Consider the following 23,945-nt stretch of genomic DNA (forward strand, 5'->3'; position numbering starts at 1 on the left):
GGAAATTCTTCCCCTGGAAAGACTGCTCCCCAGCCTCGGAGACTTGTATCCATGGACACCAGGATCTAATCCTGGATCCCGAACCTTCGTCCCTCTAGGAGGTGAGAACTGTGAAGCCACCACAGGAGAGATATCCTGGTCCTGGAAAATAGGAATATTTTCCGGTGTATGTGCAGGTGAGACCCGGACCACATGTCCAACTGGTCCCGCTAAAACCACTCTGGCATGTAACCTGCTCACCGAATGGCCTCGTAGGCCGCAACCATCTTCTTCATCAATGGAACGTATTGATGGACTTACACTGTTGCAAATCTGATCCGACTCTGGATCCTTAGATCTCTTTCCACAGGAAAAAACAACTCTCAACAGTTCAGCATCTAATCTTATTCTCACCTCCGACCTCTGCGTTGTAGGGATCAACAGCGATTCTCTGTTGAAGAACTGTCAGAGAGAAACAACGATTTGTACCAAATGTTTCTTGACCTCGCCGTAGTCAGGAAAGGCGTCCCAGTACAGAATAATAATGGCTCTTACTATTGAAGGAAAACCATCATACTGCCATCACTCTAGTGAAATGGCAATGACAATCCTGAATAGCAAACCCAGGTAAGCTTAATGCAGATGAAACCGCCTTTAAACCCTCTTCTTCTTTTATAGGTTGGAGATCCCTGCCCTGAGAGATTCCATCTTGTAGTTCAACTTCGTTAGTAGAAATCTTTTTTAGGATTGTTCTGACCAAGCTGTCTGGGCTCAGAAGCATGAAAAAGCTTGAATAACAGCTTCTTCTTTTTTTCTTCTTTTTTTTTTGAGACAGGGACAGCAGGACAATGTCCTGATCCTGGCCCAACTCTTGTATGGCGTTGCATACTACCTACCCGTCCAGAGGAGAATCGGTAAGATTTATTTGAAAAATCAGTGAGGGGAAACATCTGGACACTCCAGTATGTCCCTCTTTGGACTCTATTCGTATCTCACTGGTCCAAGTCCATTCCATGACTGACTGAAGAGTATTAGATGAGTTCCCACCAGTGTGGGCTCCAGCAAGATAGACCCAGCGACATGAGGTGGATGTGGTAGAAACAGAGAACGATATCTGCTTCTGCGAACTTGAAAAAGGTTACAGAACTCTTACCTTTTTCACCTTCCTCTACCTGCAACGAAGGGGAAAAAACGGTATCCAACCGGTCCAATGACTGCATCCTAAAAAAAAATGCGTCACCAACCTTTGTGAGGGACATAGGTCAAGAAGGTAGACTTACCACTGGTACCTGCCGAGATCAACTTAACAAAGCCATCCCCAAACCAGGTTACACCTTCCTAGGCAAGATACTCCAGTATTCCTCAGAGGCCGCCTCAGCAAGCCCTTGGTGAATCCACAACGCCCTCCTAGTCGAGAGGGCCATGGAAGTGGCCCATGAACCTCAGAGGGCCATACCTATTGTAGTTGCACGGCAGCATGCTGCAATGATCTAGATAAGACCCAACTTAATGAATATCCCCACTCTCTCTAGGGTAAATATATCGGATGCCAAGGTAACCGACCATTCCTGAATACAAGCACACCCCCCTTTGTATGTAATGCAAATATTATCAAAGCATATAATTAAAATATCACTTAGCTTCCTGTATACGATCCTTTGTGACAGGTCCCCAGTGCAGACCAGGGGTTGACTCTCATTTTATTCTATACACGGCGGGAAAAGAATACTCGGACTCCTCGTGAGGATTTGAGACCATCTCATCAGGCTGACCTATAGCTTTATCAACAGAGCGACCAGCACATGAGAAGGAATAACTTTACTTTAGCATTCATTTGTCGAAGTCAGAAAATATTACAACACATACATTGCGTACAAACATCACATAGATGGCCTCCGTGTGCGTACGTGTTCGGCTGTGATTGCACATGTTCGCAAATTGCGTATGGTCGCTCCCGCGGTCCTGTGCATTAGAGCGTGGTATGAGTAATTACAGTGGAATTTGTACTCTCATGGAAAAGCCACAAAGACATATCATAAATCTAATCTATATATTGTATAAATCCCACACTGTCTGCTTTTTCTTCTAAATAGCATAAATTAAAACTCCCAGAGACTAAAATACAATGGCCTTATTTACACTAAGCTGTGAAATTCTATGAAGAAGGCAAACACCTTTGTTTACTAGGATAGCCAAGTTTCTATTTAAAACAATAAGTACTGGATTGTCATTGTCTCACCTAAAGACAAAAACAAACGAAGAGACAATACCCAGGAACCGAAGCTGTTAGAAACTCAATTAACAATAGCTAACCAAAACACAAACCAGACATTTAGAAATCTAAGATATTAACATTCATGGTCTAAACTCTTGGAGATGTATGTGTTTGTATATATATATATATATATATATATATACATACACTGCTCAAAACAATTAAGGGAACACTTAAACAACACAATGTAACTCCAAGTCAATCACACTTCTGTGAAATCAAACTGTCCACTTAGGAAGCAACACTGATTGACAATCAATTTCACATGCTGTTTTGCAAATGGAATAGACAACAGGTGGAAATTATAGGCAATTAGCAAGACACCCCCAATAAAGGAGTTGTTCTGCAGGTGGGGACCACAGACCACTTCTCAGCTCCTATGCTTTCTGGCTGATGTTTTGGTCACTTTTGAAAGCTGGCGGTGCTTTCACTCTAGTGGTAGCATGAGACGGAGTCTACAACCCACACAAGTGGCTCAGGTAGTGCAGCTCATCCAGGATGGCACATCAATGCGAGCTGTGGCAAGAAAGTTTGCTGTGTCTGCCAGCGTAGTGTCCAGAGCATGGAGGCGCTACCAGGAGACAGGCCAGTACATCAGGAGACGTGGAGGAGGCCATAGGAGGGTAACAACCCAGCAACAGGACCGCTACCTCCGCCTTTGTGCAAGGAGAAACAGGAGAAGCACTGCCAGAGCCCTGCAAAATGACCTCCAGCAAGCCACAAATGTGCATGTGTCTACTCAAATGATCAGAAACAGACTCCATGAGGGTGGTATGAGGGCCCGACGTCCACTGGAGCTGGGGGTTGTGCTTACAGCCCAACACCGTGCAGGACGTTTGGCATTTGCCAGAGAACACCAAGATTGGCAAATTCGCCACTGGCGCTTCACAGATGAAAGCAGGTTCTCACTGAGCACATGTGACAGACGTGACTGAGTCTGGAGACGCCAAGGAGAACGTTCTGCTGCCTGCAACATCCTCCAGCATGACCGGTTTGGCAGTGGGTCAGTAATGGTGTGGGGTGGCATTTCTTTGGGGGCCGCACAGCCCTCCATGTGCTCGCCAGAGGTAGCCTGACTGCCATTAGGTACCGAGGTGAGATCCCCAGACCCCTTGTGAGACCATATTCTGGTGCGGTTGGCCCTGGGTTCCTCCTAATGCAAGACAATGCTAGACCTCATGAGGCTGGAGTGTGTCAGCAGTTCCTGCAAGACGAAGGCATTGATGCTATGGACTGGCCCGCCTGTTCCCCAGACCTGAATCTAATTGTGCACATCTGGGACATCATGTCTCGCTCCATCCACCAACGCCACGTTGCCCCACAGACTGTCCAGGAGTTGGCGGATGCTTTAGTCCAGGTCTGGGAGGAGATCCCTCAGAAGACCATCCGCCACCTCATCAGGAGCATGCCCAGGCGTTGTAGGGAGGTCATACAGGCACGTGGAGGTCACACACACTACTGAGCCTCATTTTGACTTGTTTTAAGGACATTATATCAAAGTTGGATCAGCCTGTAGTGTGTTTTTCCACTTTAATTTTGAGTGTGACTCCAAATACAGACCTCCATGGGTTAATAAATTTGATTTCCATTGATAATTTTTGTGTGATTTTGTTGTCAGCACATTCAACTATGTAAAGAACAAAGTATTTAATAAGAATATTTCATTCATTCAGATCTAGGATGTGTTATTTTAGTGTTCCCTTTATTTTTTTGAGCAGTATATATATATATATATATATATATATGCATATCCAATAGCAACAAAGGATGGCACTCAGAGTCTATTCATATGAAAAAAGGACATCTGTATTAAGACGTTGCCTCAAGCGTCTGCCCCGTCCTCAGGACAACATCCTGAGGACGGGGCAGACGCTCCGAAAACGTTTGAGGCAACGTCTTAATACAGATGTCCTTTTTTCATATGAATAGACTCTGAGTGCCATCCTTTGTTGCTATTGGATATTACTGTTTTTGGATAGGCACCTGAGCAGATGGGGTATTTGGATTGAGTGCCGGCAGTCTGTGGAATGGTATATATATGCATATATATATAATTCCTAACAAATTGTAATAGCAGGAGTATGTGTGTGTATATATATATATATATATATATATGAATATATGGATATATGTGGATATATGTATAACTTGAGGATGGAAATAGATAATCATATCATGTGTGGGATCATATTGTTCAGAGTCACGTAAACATTAATCTGGTGGGAATAAGATCATTATTATATAATACCACATTAAGTCATTAATAATACCAGATTTATGTATGATTAATGTGATGGGTTTAATGGGGCGGGAACTCAGATGCAAACAACAGAAACCACATCTCAAGTAATAGCCATCGCCCACATCTTGAGCTGACCAATGATCCCCGGTGCACAGGATATGTCCCACCTCCGAACCAATGGAAGAAGAGCACACAGTGTCTATTGTGTTATGTTTTGATCTACTGTATAAAGAGCCAGCTGCAGGCCAGGTCACTATCACAGACTCTGAAGGTCATCACCTGTAATGACTGAGGACCGCACCAGGAAGCGCAGGCGAAACCAAAAGTATGTAACATTGACTGTAGCCATTATTCTATTGTATTGTATTGCTTTGTGATTGTAACCCCCTTTCAGTAATATTATGCTGTGGTGTCGGAACCCAGCAGTTTAATTACAATCTGGTGTCGTGTCTTCCTTTCCCTGCTAAGGTTTAAAGTGTATTATTATCGCATTGCATAGCTGTTAAGGGTTGTTTGCGGTGTATCTCTGGGTGTGTACGCGCTGTGTGTACTTTGTACCGTCAGCGCGGTGTTTGTACGCAAAGTCCGTACACAGTACGGGACTCTTTCTGCTAATAGCGTAAAGAGTACGTAGAGTGTGTATTAAGTATAGCGGCCGCAGCGGCTCCATGGTAAAGTGTATTTAAAGTGTGTTTAAGGTATAGCTTTCATCCCTGTATATAAATCAGCATTCTCACATTAGAAAACGTAATATGAATATACATATTTAAATACACATATGCACACATATATCTATATATACATCATACATATATATATATATATATATATATATATATATATATATCGAATAGACACAGCCCGACACTCCTCTGTGTGGTAAAGATGCCCTGGTGCCCTCAGTGTCGGATCAGATAGTGAACAAAAAATATGCGGCACTCGGGGTCTTTTAGAAAAGTAAGTTGTATTTAAGACATCAATGTGGTATCCATCAACGTTTCGGGGAATTAAACCCCTTTGTCAAGATGTGAGAAATATATACAATATATATATATATATATTGTCAGGAACAGAAGGGTCCCTAGTGACATAAATGTGTCCAGCATGTGTATGAACATGTACTGAATGCCAATGTTGTGGATCTATCCAGGAAACATTATGGTCGACATAAGACATAGTATTCGTCGACAACAGGGAGTAGTAACCGGGCAAAATAATATTCTTGCAACCCCGAGGGGTCTGAGGGAAATATCAATGCAACCGTACCATACACACACACACACACATATATATATATATATATATATATACATATATACATACAGGTATAGGTTATTACATAATCATGTTAATTTACACCCAGTTATAATAGTTGGTGCCGACAGGGTCACCCACATACGACTGTGTCTCCCATACAGTGTTTACTTTAGAAAAGCATAAAATTACTGACATTTCATCTCCTGAATCAAGTACCATCAGGAGTCGGTAATGCTGGCAGAGGGATTCCCATATCTGTTTGCGGCAGAACACTAACACATGTCGACACACGTGTACTAAAACACCCACCGACATTGCTTATATTGGGAAGCTCCCATTATCTTACAGGGAAAACACAGACTTTTCAACAACTCAATAATCACACGCTCATTAATATATATATAGTGCTGCTTATGAACCTGTAGTGCAATAAACAACTGTGCCCCCCCTCGTTTTACACCGTTAGTAGATCAACAGTGTTTTTGGCGGGGCCAGCGTCTCTGTGAGGAGAAAATGGCGCTGAATAGAGTTGTGAGGGCTAAGCCACGCCCCCTTCTCAGCGCGCTTCAGTCCCGCTATTTTTACCTTTTTATACTGGCGGGGGTCAGTATACAGTGCCTATGCACTGTATACCTCTTTGGCAGGCATTTATATGAGGTATTATTGCTGCCCAGGGTGCCCGCCCTGCACCCTTGTAGTGCTGCTTGTGTGTGGGAGCAATGGCGCGTAGCGCGACCGCTGCTCGGTACCTCTGAGACTCTGAAGTCTTCTGCCGTCACTGAAGTCTTCTGTTCTTCTAATACTCACCCGGCTTCTTTCTTCTGGCTCTGTGAGGGGGGTGACGGCGCGGCTCCGGGAACGAGCAGCTAGGCGAACCAAGTGATCAGACCCTCTGGAGCTAATGGTGTCCAGTAGCCTAAGAAGCAGAGCCTTGAAACTCACAGAAGTAGGTCTGCTTCTCTCCCCTCAGTCCCACGATGCAGGGAGCCTGTTGCCAGCAGGTCTCCCTGAAAATAACAAACCTAACATAAAGTCTTTTAAGAGAAACTCAGGAGAGCTCCCCTAGTGTGTGTCCAGTCTCTCTGGGCACAGAGTCTAACTAGAGTCTGGAGGAGGGGCATAGAGGGAGTAGCCAGTTCACACCCATTCAAAGTCTTATAGTGTGCCCATGTCTCCTGCGGATCCCGTCTATACCCCATGGTCCTTTTGGAGTCCCCAGCATCCTCTAGGACGTATGAGAAAATCAGTTATTTTAGATAACGAGTTTTATGGTAAGAACTTACCTTTGTTAAAACTCTTTCTGCGAGGTACACTGGGCTCCACAAGGATTGGAGTAGGATCTTGATCTGTTCCCAGAATGCACAGCGCCGCCTCCTATATCACCCCGCCTCCCAGCACAGGAGCTCAGTTTTTAGTTAACCAGCCCAATGCAGTAGCAGGAAAAGAGACGACAACAGTTAGTAGCCACATACACCACACTCTCACGACAAGAGAAGTGTCAGCGGCTAATGCCATACCAACCCAAAGAAGCTAAGTGCGTCAGGGTGGGCGCCTTGTGGAGCCCAGTGTACCTCGCAGAAAGAGTTTTAACAAAGGTAAGTTCTTACCATAAAACTCGTTTTCTGCTGCGGGTAACACTGGGCTCCACAAGGATTGGACAATGAGGATGTCCTAAAGCAGTTCCTTATGGGAGGGGACGCACTGTAGCAGGCAGTGGCGGATCTTGCCACGGGCAAGCGGTACTTTTGCCCGGGGCGCCGCCTTCTGGAGGGCGCCGGCGCCATCGGGAGGGCGCCGCACCAGGGCAAGATCCGCCACTGTGCATCCCGCAGTGCCCCGCTGTGCCCCCCCGCTTTGAAGGGAACCAGACGCGTAGCGTCTAGTTTCCCTTCATTGAGAGGACCTTAGTTGTGCGGTGCGCGATTACGTCATCGCGCACCGGATAGCAAAGGTCCTCTCCATGAAGGGAAACTAGACGCTACGGTCTAGTTTCCCTTCATGTAGAGGATCTATGCTGTGCGGTGCGCGATGACGTCATCGCGCACCGCACAGAATAGTGGCACAGACACTAGGGGTCATAATTGATCTCTAGTGTCTATGCTGTTCTATGGGAGAGACGTAATAACGTCTCTCCCATAGATCGAGGAGAGGAGAGGAGAAGAGCGGCGCCGCCGGCGGAGGAGGTCTGCAGCGGTCTGGATCAGGAACGGGGATGGTAAGTATACTTTTTTTTCTTTTATTTTTTCTTTCAGCGTCGCTACAGGGGGCATAAATGGGGGCGTAACTGACCACGCCCCCATTTGAAGCCACGCCCCTATACTTTGCCCGGGGCACCACAAGGCCAAGAACCGGCCCTGGTAGCAGGCACAAGAACCCGGCGTCCAAAGGAAGCATCCTGGGAAGCGGCAGTATCGAAGGCATAGAACCTTATGAACGTGTTCCCGGAAGACCACGTAGCCGCCTTGCACAACTGTTCAAGGGTCGCACCACGTTGGGCCGCCCAAGAAGGTCCAACAGACCGAGTAGAATGGGCCTTAATGTGAACAGGAGCAGAGAGACCAGCCTTCACATAAGCATGTGCAATCACCATTCTAATCCATCTGGCCAGGGTCTGCTTGTGAGCAGGCCAGCCACGTTGTGAAATCCAAACAAAACAAAGAGAGAATCACATTTTCGGATAGAAGCAGTTCTCTTCACATAGATACGGAGAGCCCGTACCACATCCAAAGACCGCTCTCTGGGAGACAAATCAGGAGAGACAAAGGTCGGAACCACAATCTCCTGATTAAGGTGAAACGAAGAAACCACCTTAGGTAAATATCCGTGACGAGTCCTAAGAACCGCCCGATCACGGTGAAAAATCAGATATGGGGAACTACAAGACAAGGCACCCAGATCCGACACTCTTCTAGCAGAGGCAATAGCCAGCAAGACCACCACCTTAAGGGAAAGCCACTTAAGGTCAGCTGAACCAAGGGGTTCAAACGGAGGCTCCTGCAACGCCTCCAAAACCACTGACAAGTTCCAAGGAGCCACAGGCGGGACATAGGGAGGTTGGATATGCAACACACCCTGAGTGAAAGTATGGACATCAGGTAAAGTCGCAATTTTTCTCTGAAACCACACCGACAAGGCAGAAATATGAACCTTGAGGGAGGCCAGACGCAGGCCTAACTCTAGACCTTGGATGCAGAAGAGCCAAAAGCTCGGCTGTACTAAACTTGGACGCGTCATAATTGTTAGATGCGCAACAAACAAAGTAGGAATGCCAGACCCTATGGTAAATCCGAGCAGTAGCCGGTTTCCTGGCCCGCAACATAGTTTTAATGACCTCTTCAGAAAAACCCTTAGTCCTCAAGACGGAAGCTTCAAGAGCCACGCCGTCAAAGACAGCCGGGCTATGTCCTGGTAGACACAGGGGCCCTGTACAAGGAGGTCTGGGTGTTGTGGAAGTAGAATTGGACGCTCTGACAATAGGCCCTGCAGGTCTGAGAACCAGTGCCGTCTGGGCCACGCCGGAGCTATAAGAAGCAGATTTCCTTTTTCTTGCTTGAACATCCAAATTACCCTGGGCAGGAGTGACACCGGAGGGAACACGTATGGCAGCCGAAACCTCCACGGCACCGCTAGCGCATCCACGAATGCTGCTTGAGGATCCCTTGTCCTTGCTCCGAAGACCGGAACCTTGTGATTGTGTCGAGACGCCATTAGATCCACATCTGGAAGAACCCACTTTTCCACGAGGAGTTGAAACACTTCTGGATGGAGGCCCCACTCGCCGGCATGCACGTCCTGACGACTGAGAAAGTCCGCTTCCCAATTCAGGACTCCCGGAATGAATATTACCGATATTGCCGGTAGATGGCGTTCCGCCCAACGTAGAATCCGTGAGACTTCCTTCATTGCCAAATGGCTTCGAGTGCCGTCTTGTTGATTTATATAAGCCACTGTGGTGGCGTTGCCCGACTGTACTTGAACAGGACGGTTCTGAATTAAATGCTGGGCCAGGTTCAACGCATTGAAGACCGCCCGCAATTCCAGAATGTTGATCGAGAGGAGAAATTCCTCCTTGGTCCACCGACCCTGAAGGAAGTGCTGCTCCAGCACCGCGCCCCAACCTCTTAGACTGGCATCTGTCATCAACAGGACCCAGTTGGATATCCAGAAGGGACGGCCCCTGCACAATTGTTGGTCCTGGAGCCAGCAGAGCAGCAACAGACGAACCTACGGAGTCAATGAGATCATGTGAGACCTGATCCGGTGAGGCAGGCCATCCCACTTGGCTAGAATTAGCCTCTGGAGGGGGCGAGAATGGAATTGAGCATACTCCACCATGTCGAATACTGATACCATTAGGCCCAGCACCTGCATTGCCGAATGTATCGACACTTGCGGACGAGAAAGGAAGCAACAAATCCTGTCCTGAATCTTCAGGACTTTCTCCTGAGACAAGAACAACCTCTGGTTGTGAGTGTCCAACAATGCTCCCAGGTGCACCATGCTCTGAGCAGGGACCAGGGAGGATTTCTTCCAGTTGATGAGCCACCCGTGGGCTTGTAGAAACCGGACCGTCATATCCAGATGACGCAGGAGAAGATCTGGGGAATATGCCAGGATTAACAAGTCGTCCAGACACGGAAGTATCCTGACCCCTTGACGGCGGAGTACCACCGTCATCACTGTCATAACTTTGGTGAAGACTCGCGGAGCCGTTGTTAAACCAAAAGGTAACGCCCGAAACTGGTAATGTAGGTTGCTAATAGAGAACCTCAGGTATTGTTGATGTGACACTGCTATAGGAATATGCAGGTAAGCATCCTGTATGTCCAGGGAGACCATGTAGTCCCCAGGTTCCAGGGCCAGAACTATAGAGCGAAGGGTTTCCATATGAAACTTGGAAACCTTCACAAACCTGTTCAATGCCTTGAGGTTGAGAATGGGCCAGGAGGACCCATTCGGTTTCGGGACTAGAAACAGCGGAGAATATTACCCCCGGCCCCTCTGAGCAAGAGGCACCTGTACGACGACTCCTGTATCCAGGAGGGTCTGTACCACCGAGTGTACAGTTTTTGCCTTTGTCTGGTCCAAAGGAACGTCTGTCTGGCAAAATCGATGAGGGGGTCGGTTTTTGAAGGCTATGGCGTAACCTCGAGTGACGACTTCCCGTGCCCAGGCATCTGAAGTGGTCTTCAACCATTCCTGGGTATACCCTAGAAGCCGGCCCCTCACACTGGGATCTCCCAGGGGGAGGCCCGCCCCGTCATGTGGCAGGCTTATCGGTCTTGGCAGCTGGCTGACGGGCAGCCCAGGCTCTTTTGGGCTTCGGCTTACCAGGTTTGGAAGTGCGGGCCTGCTTATGGTACGCCTGACCTTTTGCTTTACCTGAAGGACGAAAGGACGTACCTTTAGCCTTCGACACAGAAGGAGCGGTATTAGGCAGACAGGCAGTTTTGGCAGTAGACAAGTCAGCCACAATCTTATTTAAGTCCTCCCCAAACAGAATATCTCCCTTGAAAGGGATTACCTCCAGGGTTTTTCTAGAGTCCAGATCCACAGACCAGGATCTCAGACACAATATCCGGCGAGCCAGGACTGACGTAGTAGAGGCCTTGGCTGCTAGGATACCGGCATCAGATGCCGCCTCTTTAATATAGCGAGAAGCTGTGACAATATATGACAAGCATTGTCTAGCATGGTCAGAAGAGATTTCAGCTTCTAACTCCAAGGCCAATGCTTCAATAGCCTCTGCAGCCCATGTAGCTGCAATAGTGGGCCTTTGTGCAGCACCCGTGAGAGTGTAAATCGCTTTCAGACAACCCTCCACACGTTTATCCGTAGGCTCTTTTAGAGATGTGACGGTAGTGACAGGTAGAGCTGAGGAAACCACCATCCTAGCCACATGTGAGTCCACTGGAGGAGGCGTTTCCCAATTTTTAGACAGCTCTGGCGCGAGGGGATAGCGAGCCAGCATCTTCTTTTGAGGCACAAACTTCGTACCCGGGTTTTCTCAGGGTTCCTGACGTATATCCACTAGGTGGTCAGAGTGAGGTAAAACTTGCTTAACCACCTTCTGACGCTTGAACCTATCTGGTTTCTTAGGAGGGACGGATGGCTCGGGATCATCCGTAATCTGCAGAATTAACTTAATAGCCTCCAAAAGATCAGGAACAGCCACATGTGAACTACCCTCCCCATCAGCCGTATCTGAGTCAGAATCTGTGGGGTCAGTATATGTGCCGTCTTCATCAGACGAGGTGTCAGTGACAGCAGTGGATTGTGAGGAGATAAGCGCTCGCTTAGAGGACCTCTTGGACTTAGGCGAGCATTGGTCAGACTTTTTAGTAGTCAAGGACTGGTTCAACTTCTTTAATTGAGCAGATAAATCGTCCGCCCACGGCGGGTTAGCTGCAGGGATCACATACGGTTGTACCGGCATTGGGGGTCCCATAGGGGGAGTTAGTTTATGAACTAGCGTATGCAGAAGCGTGGAAAAAGCGGCCCACGGTGGGTCAGTATGTGCCTCCGTTGCCACAGTCCCACTGGGGGGCAAGGAGCCCCCAGAACCAGAGCCCAAAGCTGCTATATTCTCCTCATATGGCCCTGTGGCGTCAGCAACACCGGCAGTGTGTTCAGCCCCAGAACCATTACCCTCAGAAGCAGACATGATATAACTTGCAGTATGAGGTTAACACAGTACAATTATCAGCAGCACTATACCTCAAAACCCAAACCCCTGCGCAGTGTAGTCAGCACTAGAAGAGATAAAGGAGAGATATGGTGACTAAATCACAGAGAAAAATACGTAATACAGTATATCTTTGTGAAAAACCTATATTAGATAACACCTGACGCACCAAGCCCCCTCAGGTTATGGAATACATCCAAAATTCAAAATCACACATTTTTGGTTCCCCTACTGAGATAATGACACATACATGTGTATATTATATTATATATCTATATAATATATTTATATATACACATAATATATAATATACATGTCATTATCTGAGTAGGGGACCCAAAAATGTGGGATTTTTAATTTTGGATAAGGGATACTCAACCCTGTATAGGGATAGCAGGTTGAGTGAAAGACACGAAATGGACACCACTCAGCTATCAAATGCACACACAGAAAGTCACAGTTTGTACAATGCAGAGGTTATTACTGACAATAATACTGCACTGGACTAGCTTACACAGCTATATAACAATAGATATAACAGTACACAGTAAGAACTGGATGTATATCACAGGGTAATTGTACTATAAAACCCTGACTAAGTGCACTCTTTCTTAACTATCACTGTCTAAAAAGGCAGGTAGAAAACTTAAGTGTCATGTAAAGGCACAGCGCTGACAACCAGGCGGCTTTACATAGGAGGATTTGCCCAAGCAGTCCCAGGAACAATGAGCTGAGGGATAATGGCGCCGCAGACACTGACAGGGAGTGAGGAAAAGACAGATATGCAGCTCCAGGGTGGGAACACTTGCTAGAAATGGCGCCCTGGGGCTGGGGGAGGGGCTTCAGGTCTAAGCCTTATCCCCTCTGCTGGCAAAACCACCGGGTACTGTGGGCGATATAAGAATTGGTTTAGAGAGAAAACCTGACCTGCGCCCATGCCCTGGTGATCTAGTGGGATCGCCTGTACTGCCACAGTGTCCACCGCCAGCATGCGCGGCCCGCCTCCCACTGACCGCACCGGATCACGATAAAGACCGGGTCCCGCAAGCGGGATCCACTTACCACCTCCCGAAGCGCGGCCAAGCGATCCTGGAGAGCCCCAGCCGTGTGTGTCTAACGTGAAGAAAACCGGAGCCTCCGCTGTATGTACCCGGCAACCAGGGCTCGGGAGTGTACAGCGCCGCTGGGGGGAGCTGGAGCTGCAGCAGTGAATGTCACAAGACATTTACCACCGCTGCTGCCCTTGAAGTCTTCACTTTTTACCTCATAAAAAGCTTTTCTTAGGGCTGCTTGGAGCAGCCCCTCTGTTCAGTGCCTTCTTACTGCAGCACCAACTTACAAAACTGAGCTCCGGTGCTGGGAGGCGGGGTGATATAGGAGGCGGCGCTGTGCATTCTGGGAACAGTCAATGCTTTGAGCCTGTTGGTGCCTCGGATCAAGATCCTACTCTACACCCCATTGTCCAATCCTTCTGGAGCCCAGTGTACCCCGCAGCAGAAATTTAGTTTGCACTGTGCTTCTGCACATTCATGAATGACCATTGATGCATTAATTACCAAAAAACAGATCTTCTGTACCTGGAACATCACGGGTTGCGTTGCTGAAGAAAAGTTGATTGACTTTGAAATGTGTGTCTCCATACTGTGTCCCTTCAGGTATGCTTTTATCATCACTGTCTTTGCAGTGCCTTGCTCTCCCGTCAGCAGGACAGCCTGAGTATTAGAAACACATCCTGTCATTTACAATGGAAAATCACCACTACACTCAGTCCATCATTAAGCAAGAAAGTAAAGTGGAACAATGTTTTTCATCGACATATGAAGGTGCAACACTTGTGCTGTCACTAACCATGTGCATGCATGGGGGAGATTCATCAATAAAAGTTGGATGGCAATACAATATATGTTGTATGATAAGATACTATGTTACAGAGCTACAGTACTTAAACTGAGCTTCTTAAGATAATGTTAATTGTTTGCTTGTTCACACTTATCTGCTTTTTTGATCATGTTAACAAACGCATGAACAGATCAGTAAAATAGGTCAGTGGAGAGCCTACTATGCACCAGTGACAGGATGGTCTACTATGCACCAGTGACAGGATGGCCTACTATGCACCAGTGACAGGATGGCCTACTATGCACCAGTGACAGGATGGCCTATCCTGCACCAGTGACAGGATGGCCTACCATGCACCAGTGTTAGGGTCTCCTGCTCTGTGCTGCCACATCGTCATGGCAATCGGGAGACAAGTGCTAGCGGAGTAACCTGAGCGTAGCTGATACTCCGGTTCGGGTCTTTTGCTGTGCAGTGGTTACAGGCTCTGTGCACGGCAGGGGATCCGGTGCTGGTTTTTGTGCTCACAGTCTGTGAGGTCTGAGTGGGGCGTGGACAGCACCTGCTATATAAACCCTCTTCTCAGGTTAGGCAGATGCTGCTGAATCTTTGTTGGTTAGTCAGTTCCTGAAAGCTAGCTAGTACTGTGTAAACTTTGTATTTGTTTGTTGCTTACTGCAAATAGGCCTTGGGATTTGGTATTACACTCTGCCAATCCAGACCTAGCAGTAAGACTGGAGTCAGTCGTTTAACCTGCTGGGGTTCTTTTGCTACTCTGTGAACCTAGCAGGTTTGCGGCTGTATTCTCAGACTTGCCTGCCAAAATCCTTTCTCACTGTGCAAGGTGTTCAGGTGTCAGTTTAGTGGCAGTAAGCTGAACCAGTGCACTGCAAGTGAAGACTAGGATTGTGGAGATTCTCCTTGTGTCTATTATTCCATCTCTGACCAAGGAGTTTACTGCCACACCCGTTGGTAACCCTTTAGGGTTTTGCTGTTGCCCTTAGCAACAGCATTTCGGGTTCTCTACGTATTAAATCACAACATCTCGCTTCTTTCCATCTGAGCATTCCTAATACTAGGGAGACACCCAGTTTCTTAGCCTTTGGGCTTCTCTGTTCACTTTGTGTTTATTTTGTTACCCTATCACCTTCTGTGTATGTAATGTCATATTCCCCAGTCTGTCTGTGAGTTCATTTGTTTTGCATCCCTCTCCGTTCAGACACCAGTACATTCCTGCTGGCACTGGTGTGCATAACATATTCAGCAGCCTAATGCTCCTGTTGAAATTTTGTGGGAATATGGAGCATACCCCTCAAAATACTTTGCAACAGGTGGTCGATCAGGTGCAGGTCCTGACTCGACAATTTAATGATTTGTCCATTAAAATGCACACCTCACAGGCCGCTGGCGGAGCTCCCGCAGCAGCAGTACCTTCAGGGGTTAAGGAGCCGAAAGTAAATCTCCCGGATCGTTTTTCTGGAGATCGCTCGCAGTTCTTTTGTTTCAAGGAGAGCTGCAAGCTATATTTCCAGCTTAGGCCTCAGTCTTCTGGGTCGGAGATTCAGCGGGTGGGCATAGTGATTTCCTTGCTACTAGGAGACCCACAGGTCTGGGCATATGGGTTGCAGCCTGACTGTCCGTCGCTTAAAAGTGTTGATGCTTTTTTTACGGCACTGGGCATGTTGTATGATGACCCTGACAAGACGGCCTCAGCCGAGGCGCAGATTTCGATCCTTAAGCAAGGGCGAAGGCCAGTTGAGGTTTATTGTACGGAGTTTCGGAGGTTGGCCCATGATACCCAGTGGAATGACCCAGCCCTGAGACACCAGTACCGAAGAGGTCTTTCTAACCAGTTAAAAGACCAACTGGTACAATATCCCTTGCCTGATAGCTTGGATCAGCTCATGCAGTTATCCTTTCGGGTGGATAGACGGCTGAGAGAGCGCAGGCTTGAAAGGGAGACCGAGGTTTCCTTCTTTCCCAAGGGAACCTCAGACTCTGAGGAATTTTCCGAGGAGCCTATGCAGATTGGGGCTACCCGCCTCTCCTCGCGTGGGAAGACGCGGAGGAGACAGCAGGGGTTATGTTTGTACTGTGGGAATAAAGGTCATGTGGTAGTAATATGCCCAGAAAAGCCGGAAAACTTCAGGGCCTTAGGGTGATGGGAAATATCCTGTCAGGCCAGAAGTCAGAATTTCCCAAGAAGACTTTTATCATTCCGGTGACCTTGAAGATCCTCGGTCAAACTGTCAAGACTGAGGCCTTTGTGGACAGTGGGGCCGACGGGGTTTTTATGGACCGCCAATTCGCCCTGAAACACTCTGTTCCCTTAGTACCCTTGGCATCGGAAATTGAGATTTGTGGGTTAAACGGGGAACCATTATCCCAGGGTAAAATTACCTCTTGCACTAGCCAGATTTCTTTGTTTATTGGAGCCACACACTCTGAAAAATTGTCCTTTTATGTGACTGTCTGTACTTTTGCCCCATTGGTGTTGGGGTTACCCTGGTTAAGGGCCCACAATCCTCAATTTGACTGGGTCTCTGGGGAGATTCTTAGTTGGGGTACTGATTGTTTCAGGAGTTGCTTGTGCCTTCCAGTCAGGCTTTCGCAGCTAAGTTTGCCAGGATTGCCAGGATGTTATGCAGATTTTGCGGACGTGTTCTCCAAAAGAGTTGCAGAGGTACTACCTCCCCATCGCACCTATGACTGTGCCATTAATTTGTTGCCGAATGCTAAGCTTCCCAAGAGCAGGTTGTACTCCCTGTCACGTCCTGAGACTCAGGCTATGGCAGAGTACATTCAGGAGAACTTGGCTAAGGGATTTATCAGACCTTCACAGTCTCCAGTTGGGTCGGGGTTCTTCTTCGTGGGTAAAAAGGACGGTTCGTTGTGACCCTGCATCGACTTCAGGGAATTGAACCGTATCACGATTAAAAACTCATACCCACTGCCTCTCATTTCGGTCTTGTTTGACCAGCTTCGTACGGCCACCATTTTTTCTAAGATTGACCTACGCGGTGCGTACAATCTAATCCGAATAAGAGAGGGGGATGAATGGAAGACTGCTTTTAATACCCACTCAGGGCACTATGAATATTTGGTGATGCCTTTTGGGCTCTGTAATGCCCCGGCAGTCTTCCAGGACTTCATGAACGATGTGCTCAGGGAATATTTGGATAGATTCTTAGTTGTATACTTAGATGACATCCTAATCTTTTCCCATTCCCTGGAGGAACATCGGAAGCATGTACGCTTAGTCCTCCAGAAACTCAGAGACCACCGGCTTGGGGCGAAGCTGGAGAAGTGCGAATTTGAAGTTCAGCAAATCGCATTTCTAGGATATGTTATCTCTCCAGAAGGTTTCCAAATGGATGGTTCCAAGGTACAGGCAGTCCTGGATTGGGTGCAGCCCACTAGTTTGAAGGCGCTTCAGCGTTTTCTGGGCTTTGCAAATTTTTATAGACGATTTATCGCTGGATTTTCGTCTATAGTGGCGCCCTTGGTGGCACTCACTAAGAAAGGGGCGGATGTTGCTCACTGGTCTTGTGAGGCCAAAGCGGCTTTTGCCTGTCTCAAAAGGGCATTTGTCTTGGCCAAGGTGCTGCGACACCCAGATCCAGAGCGTCCTTCTGTGGTGGAGGTGGATGCCTCTGAGATGGGTATTGGGGCAGTGCTCTCTCAGATGGGGGTGTCTGATAATCGCCTTCATCCCTGTGCTTACTTTTCCCGTAAATTTTCGCCTGCCGAGATGAATTATGACATGGGTAACTGGGAATTGTTGGCTATTAAGGATGCACTCGAGGAGTGGAGACACTGGCTTGAGGGGGCTAAGTTTGTGGTCTCAATTCTCACCGACCATAAGAATTTGGCATATTTAGAGTCAGCGAAGCGCCTCAATGCCAGGCAGGCACGATGGGCTTTGTTTTTTGCTCGCTTTAATTTTTTGATAACATATCGCCCTGGGTCAAAAAACATCAAGGCTGATGCGCTCTCGCGGAGTTTTGCTCCAATTCAGGAGACCACGAGGAGCCATTGCCCATTGTGTCCCCATCATGTATTAAAGTGGGCATTACCCAGGACCTCTTGTCATTAGTCCTTAGAGCACAGGAGCAGGCTCCTCCAGACCTTCCGGTAGGTCTTTTGTTTGTGCCTCCTAGGTTAAGACAGCGAGTGTTCCTGGAATTCCATGCCAAGAAGTCGGCAGGTCACCCGGGTATTGCCAGAACTCGGGAGTTGCTATCTAGGGCGGTGTGGTGGCCCTCGGTGGCTAGGGATGTGGATCAGTGGGTTCGGGCATGTGACATCTGTGCCCGAAATAAGACTCCTAGAGGGGTTCCTGTTGGCCCATTACATCCACTCTCTATTCCATCTAAGCCATGGACCCACATTTCAATGGATTTTGTGGTGGACTTGCCCAAATCCTCGGGGATGACAGCCATCTGGGTTGTCGTTGACAGGTTTTCGAAGATGGCGCACTTCGTTCCATTGGTTGGGCTGCCATCGGCCAGACGCCTGTCTGAATTATTTATGCTGCATGTTGTGCGCCTCCACGGGTTGCCACTTGATGTGGTCTCTGACCGCGGATCTCAGTTTGTGGCCAAATTCTGGAGGGCATTTTGTTCCGATCTCCAGATTTCTGTCAGCTTGTGGTCAGGCTACCATCCGCAGTCTAATGGGCAGACTGAAAGGGTGAACCAGTCCTTGGAGCAGTTCCTCAGGTGTTATGTCTCCAAGTGTCAGACTGACTGGGTTGCTCATCTGTCCATGGCGGAGTTTGCCTATAACAACGCGGCTCACTCTGCTACAGGGATCTCTCCCTTCCTTTGTGTGTATGGGCATCATCCTAAGGCCAATTCTTTTGACCCCCTGGACTCCATGCCTGGTGGTTCCTCTGTGGTTTCGGTCCTTAGAGGTATTTGGAGGAAAGTGAAGAAAGCCCTTGTGTCTGTGTCATTAGTGACCAAAAGGGTTTTTGATAAGCGGAAGAGACCCTGCAGCTTCAAATTAGGAGACTTCGTCTGGTTGTCTACCAAGAATTTGAAGTTGAGGCAGCCATCTCATAAGTTAGGCCCCCGGTTCATCGGTCCTTATAAGATCACTAGGGTTATCAATCCGGTGGCATTTCAGTTAGATCTACCCCGTTCTTTGGGTATCAATAAAACATTTCATTGTTCCCTTTTAAAACGGGCGATTAGTAATCCTTCTTCCAGTGGAAGACCTTCCCCTCTTCTGATACGTGGCCAGAGGGAGTTTGTTGTTGAAAGGATTCTTGACTCCAAGATGGTTCGGGGTCGGCTGTCATTTTTGGTGCACTGGAAGGGGTATGGCCCGGAGGAGCGGTCATGGGTGCGCAGTTGTGATCTTCATGCCCCCAGACTGTTACGCTCTTTCTTCTCGCAGTTCCCCGATAAACCCGGTGGTAGGGGTTCTTTGACCCCTCGTCAGAGGGGGGGTACTGTTAGGGTCTCCTGCTCTGTGCTGCCACGTCGTCATGGCAACCGGGAGACAAGTGCTAGCGGAGTAACCTGAGCGTAGCTGATACTCCGGTTCGGGTCTTTTGCTGTGCAGTGGTTACAGGCTCTATGCACGGCAGGGGATCCGGTGCTGGTTTTTGTGCTCACAGTCTGTGAGGTCTGAGTGGGGCGTGGACAGCACCTGCTATATAAACCCTCTTCTCAGGTTAGGCAGATGCTGCTGAATCTTTGTTGGTTAGTCAGTTCCTGAAAGCTAGCTAGTACTGTGTAAACTTTGTATTTGTTTGTTGCTTACTGCAAATAGGCCTGGGGATTTGGTATTACACTCTGCCAATCCAGACCTAGCAGTAAGACTGGAGTCAGTCATTTAACCTGCTGGGGTTCTTTTGCTACTCTGTGAACCTAGCAGGTTTGCGGCTGTATTCTCAGACTTGCCTGCCAAAATCCTTTCTCACTGTGCAAGGTGTTCAGGTGTCAGTTTAGTGGCAGTAAGCTGAACCAGTGCACTGCAAGTGAAGACTAGGATTGTGGAGACTCTCCTTGTGTCTATTATTCCATCTCTGACCAAGGAGTTTACTGCCACACCCGTTGGTAACCCTTTAGGGTTTTGCTGTTGCCCTTAGCAACAGCATTTCGGGTTCTCTACGTATTAAATCACAACATCTCGCTTCTTTCCATCTGTGCATTCCTAATACTAGGGAGACACCCAGTTTCTTAGCCTTTGGGCTTCTCTGTTCACTTTGTGTTTATTTTGTTACCCTATCACCTTCTGTGTATGTAATGTCATATTCCCCAGTCTGTCTGTGAGTTCATTTGTTTTGCATCCCTCTCCGTTCAGACACCAGTACATTCCTGCTGGCACTGGTGTGCATAACAACCAGTGACAGGATGGCCTACCATGTACCAGTGACAGGATGGCCTACCATGTACCAGTGACAGGATGGCCTATCATGTACCAGTGACAAGATGTCCTACCATGCACCAGTGACAGGGCGGCCGACTCTGCACCAGTGACAGAATGGCCTACTCTGCACCAGTGACAGAATGGCCTACTCTGCACCAGTGACAGGTTGGCCTACCATGCACCAGTGACAGGATGACCTACCATGCACCAGTGACAGGATGTCCTATCATGCACCAGTGACAGAATGGCCTACCATGCACCAGTGACAGGATGTCCTACCCTGCACCAGTGACAGGATGGCCTACTATGCACCAGTGACATGATGGCCTAACCTGTACCAGTGACAGGATTGCCTACCATGCACCAGTGACAGGATGTCCTACTATGCACCAGTGACAGGATGTCCTACTCTGCCCCAGTGATAGGATAGCCTACTCTGCACCAGTGACAGGATGGCCTACTCTGCACCAGTGACAGGATGGCCTATTCTGCACCAGTGACAGGATGACCTACTCTGCACTAGTGACAGGATGACCTACCATGAACCAGTGACAGGATGGCCTACCATGCACTAGTGACAGGATGGCCTACTCTGCACCAGTGACAGGATGGCCTACTCTGCACCAGTGACAGGATGGCCTACTCTGCACCAGTGACAGGATGGCCTACTCTGCACCAGTGACAGGATGGCCTACTCTGCACCGGTGACAAGATGGCATTCTCTGCACCGGTGACAGGATGGCTTACTCTGCACCGGTGACAGGATGGCCTACTCTGCACTGGTGACAGGATAGCCTACAGTGGTTTCAGTATGTTTGGGTTTTGCTGATGTCAGTAACAATTGCCATCACCAACCACTGATGCTGCTTGGCCAAATCAGCCACTCACTATCTGCAAATGTCCACTGCACACGATTCAGTACCCCAATCATAGCATGATATCGCTGCCACATACAGAACTACTTGAAGATCATGATATTATGGATAATTACATGTACATTAAGCACCTTTTTATATACTTTTACACAACATTTTGCCTGTCTCTTTAACCAGTTTGAGCTGATCCCTTTAGCCATCATGCAGGTCCTCTATACCTCCTACTGACTGCAGACCACAGACCTTTTGAACACCACAATGAAGGTTATACTGATGCACAACAGCATTAAATGCTGTACTTACTTTATTTTGTTTCGCAATAATGTCTATTAGAAACTGGATCCTCACATTGTCAGCTATTGGAACTAATATGGATGGATAATGTGGACTATGATCTGTAGGATAGGAATATTCCTGTACTCTTCTATTCCAGTGCTCCCAGTCACCTAAAGGTAGAAATACGCTGCATCTCAGTGGCTCACAATACTGCAATAATTACAGTTACATAACGTAACAGTTAAGGATGTAAAAGAACATATAATCAGTACAAAATGTATATTATGGCTAGAAGAATATAAATCTGGATGGGAAGCTCATTGACTTACTGTACATTAAAAAGTATAGTTCCATCTACGTATTTTATATAACAGTGTACTATGGGATATATTTAATTTACATGTAAAATGTTTCAGTAATGCTCCAACACACATGGAATTCCATAGAACTGAAATAAACTTAGCACCTATTTTTCTGCCTGAACTGACAAATAAGAGACACCCTTGTAAATTCTAACACACATGATTACGGAAACTGTACTTCCACAGAAAGACAAGTAACACATTACTGAGTAGTAGCTGTATCGCTGAGACAGTTGCACTTACAGACTTCATACTAATATAAACAAAGGTAGGAGAAGAAGTGTTATATCTATTTACAATTAGTTTTCCCTGGAAGACTAGAGTATTTAAAGAGAGATTTTTACCCATTGCCTCAATTTCCCCTTAAACTTTGAGACAATTATTTGTTTTGCTTTCCAAGGTCATATAGATATTCATTCTTGGGAAATGCCCCCACAACCTATTACTACAGCCTACGTTGCTTACATCGTTATTACTTTCCCTCTTAACTACAGCTCAGCTTATTCATGATGGTATTGGTTGATCAGGATATCATGGCTATTCTTAGTATCTACCACTGCTTGTGGACCCCCTGCAGCCAAATCAACTCATCACTCTTGCAAAACATGAGACTCATGGACAGGTACACAGAGACCTAAAACACCAGCATAGAGGTACTACTGTAATCTTTATGTCACAAAAGCCTGTGTGCCCCTTTATCTCTACTGCATTGTACTGGGTTCCACTGTGGCTTTGTGGATCAACCTTTAATGTTGCTTGAGAGATGACCATTCATCATTGAGATCAGTCTCTAAGCGAAGAAGAGTGAATAAGCAGCACTGTAATTCATTGCCAGACTATCTGTCTAAAATGATTTATACAGTAGTCATATACTACATAGCACTTAAAGGGAGATCAGGCTGGCTACTATTTTTGTAGCTGTAGCCAATGGGCAACAAGTGTTTAACAATGCTGTAGGTTCTCCCACTATAAAATTAGCAAATAATAAAGATATCATTACTTAAAGTGTAATACTTCCTAGTAGGCGAAAATAATACTAATTTAGCCCCTACTAAGCAGTAGTTTAACACATTACAATTATTATCCTCATACTCCAAATATTTACCATTTTGATTAACATGAAACTCAAACATTGGTTGGTAATTGCCTGGTTCAGCTTCCGGTAAGTCCAACTTGCTCTCATGTCGTCTGAGAAATCTCTCCAGGCAGTGACGATTCTCCAGCTCAAGGAGAGCCCCTAAACTCCACATCAAGGCGAATACAAATAATCTCTCAAGACGTTGAGGACCTGCAGCATCTCCCTCTCCTTGTGTGGGAATACATCCTTCCAGGAGATTAATAGACTACAGAAATATAGGTGTAAAATTAGAGAGGTCACCAGCTCACATAAGAACATTACTATTTTGGTGCAATACTTGCCACAACCAAACACTTCATTACATTGTTTAACCTTCACAGAAAAGACACAGGGGGTCATTCAGACCTGATCGCTTGCTACCACTTTTTTGCAGTCCTGCGATTAGATAGTCGCCGCTTACAGGGGAGTGCATTTTAGCTGTGCAAGTGTGCGATCGCATGTGCAGCCGAGCGGTACAAAAAAACTTTGTGCAGTCTCTGCGCAGCCCAGAACTTACTCAGCCACTGCGATCACATCAGCCTGTCCGGGGCCGGAATTGACGTCAGACACCCGCCCTGCAAACGCTTGGACACGCCTGCGTTTTTCCAACCACTTCAAGAAAACGGTCAGTTGACACCCACAAACGCCTTCTTCCTGTCA

General features: G+C 47.2%; 1 protein-coding gene across 1 annotated transcript in view; it reads right to left on the reverse strand.

The window, feature by feature from the left end:
• Positions 1-23,945, reverse strand: part of DNAH8 (dynein axonemal heavy chain 8) — a 1,853,457-nt gene that overhangs the window by 541,110 nt on the left and 1,288,402 nt on the right. Inside the window, exons 53-55 of the mRNA XM_063918852.1 lie at positions 23,274-23,511; positions 21,834-21,976; positions 14,016-14,150 (exon numbers count right to left, since the gene is read on the reverse strand). Coding sequence (XP_063774922.1) covers positions 14,016-14,150; positions 21,834-21,976; positions 23,274-23,511 — 516 coding nt within the window. The remainder of the gene's footprint in view (positions 1-14,015; positions 14,151-21,833; positions 21,977-23,273; positions 23,512-23,945) is intronic.

This window comes from Pseudophryne corroboree, chromosome 4 (genome assembly GCF_028390025.1).
Source record: "Pseudophryne corroboree isolate aPseCor3 chromosome 4, aPseCor3.hap2, whole genome shotgun sequence".
In the NCBI taxonomy this organism is placed as follows: domain Eukaryota; kingdom Metazoa; phylum Chordata; class Amphibia; order Anura; family Myobatrachidae; genus Pseudophryne; species Pseudophryne corroboree.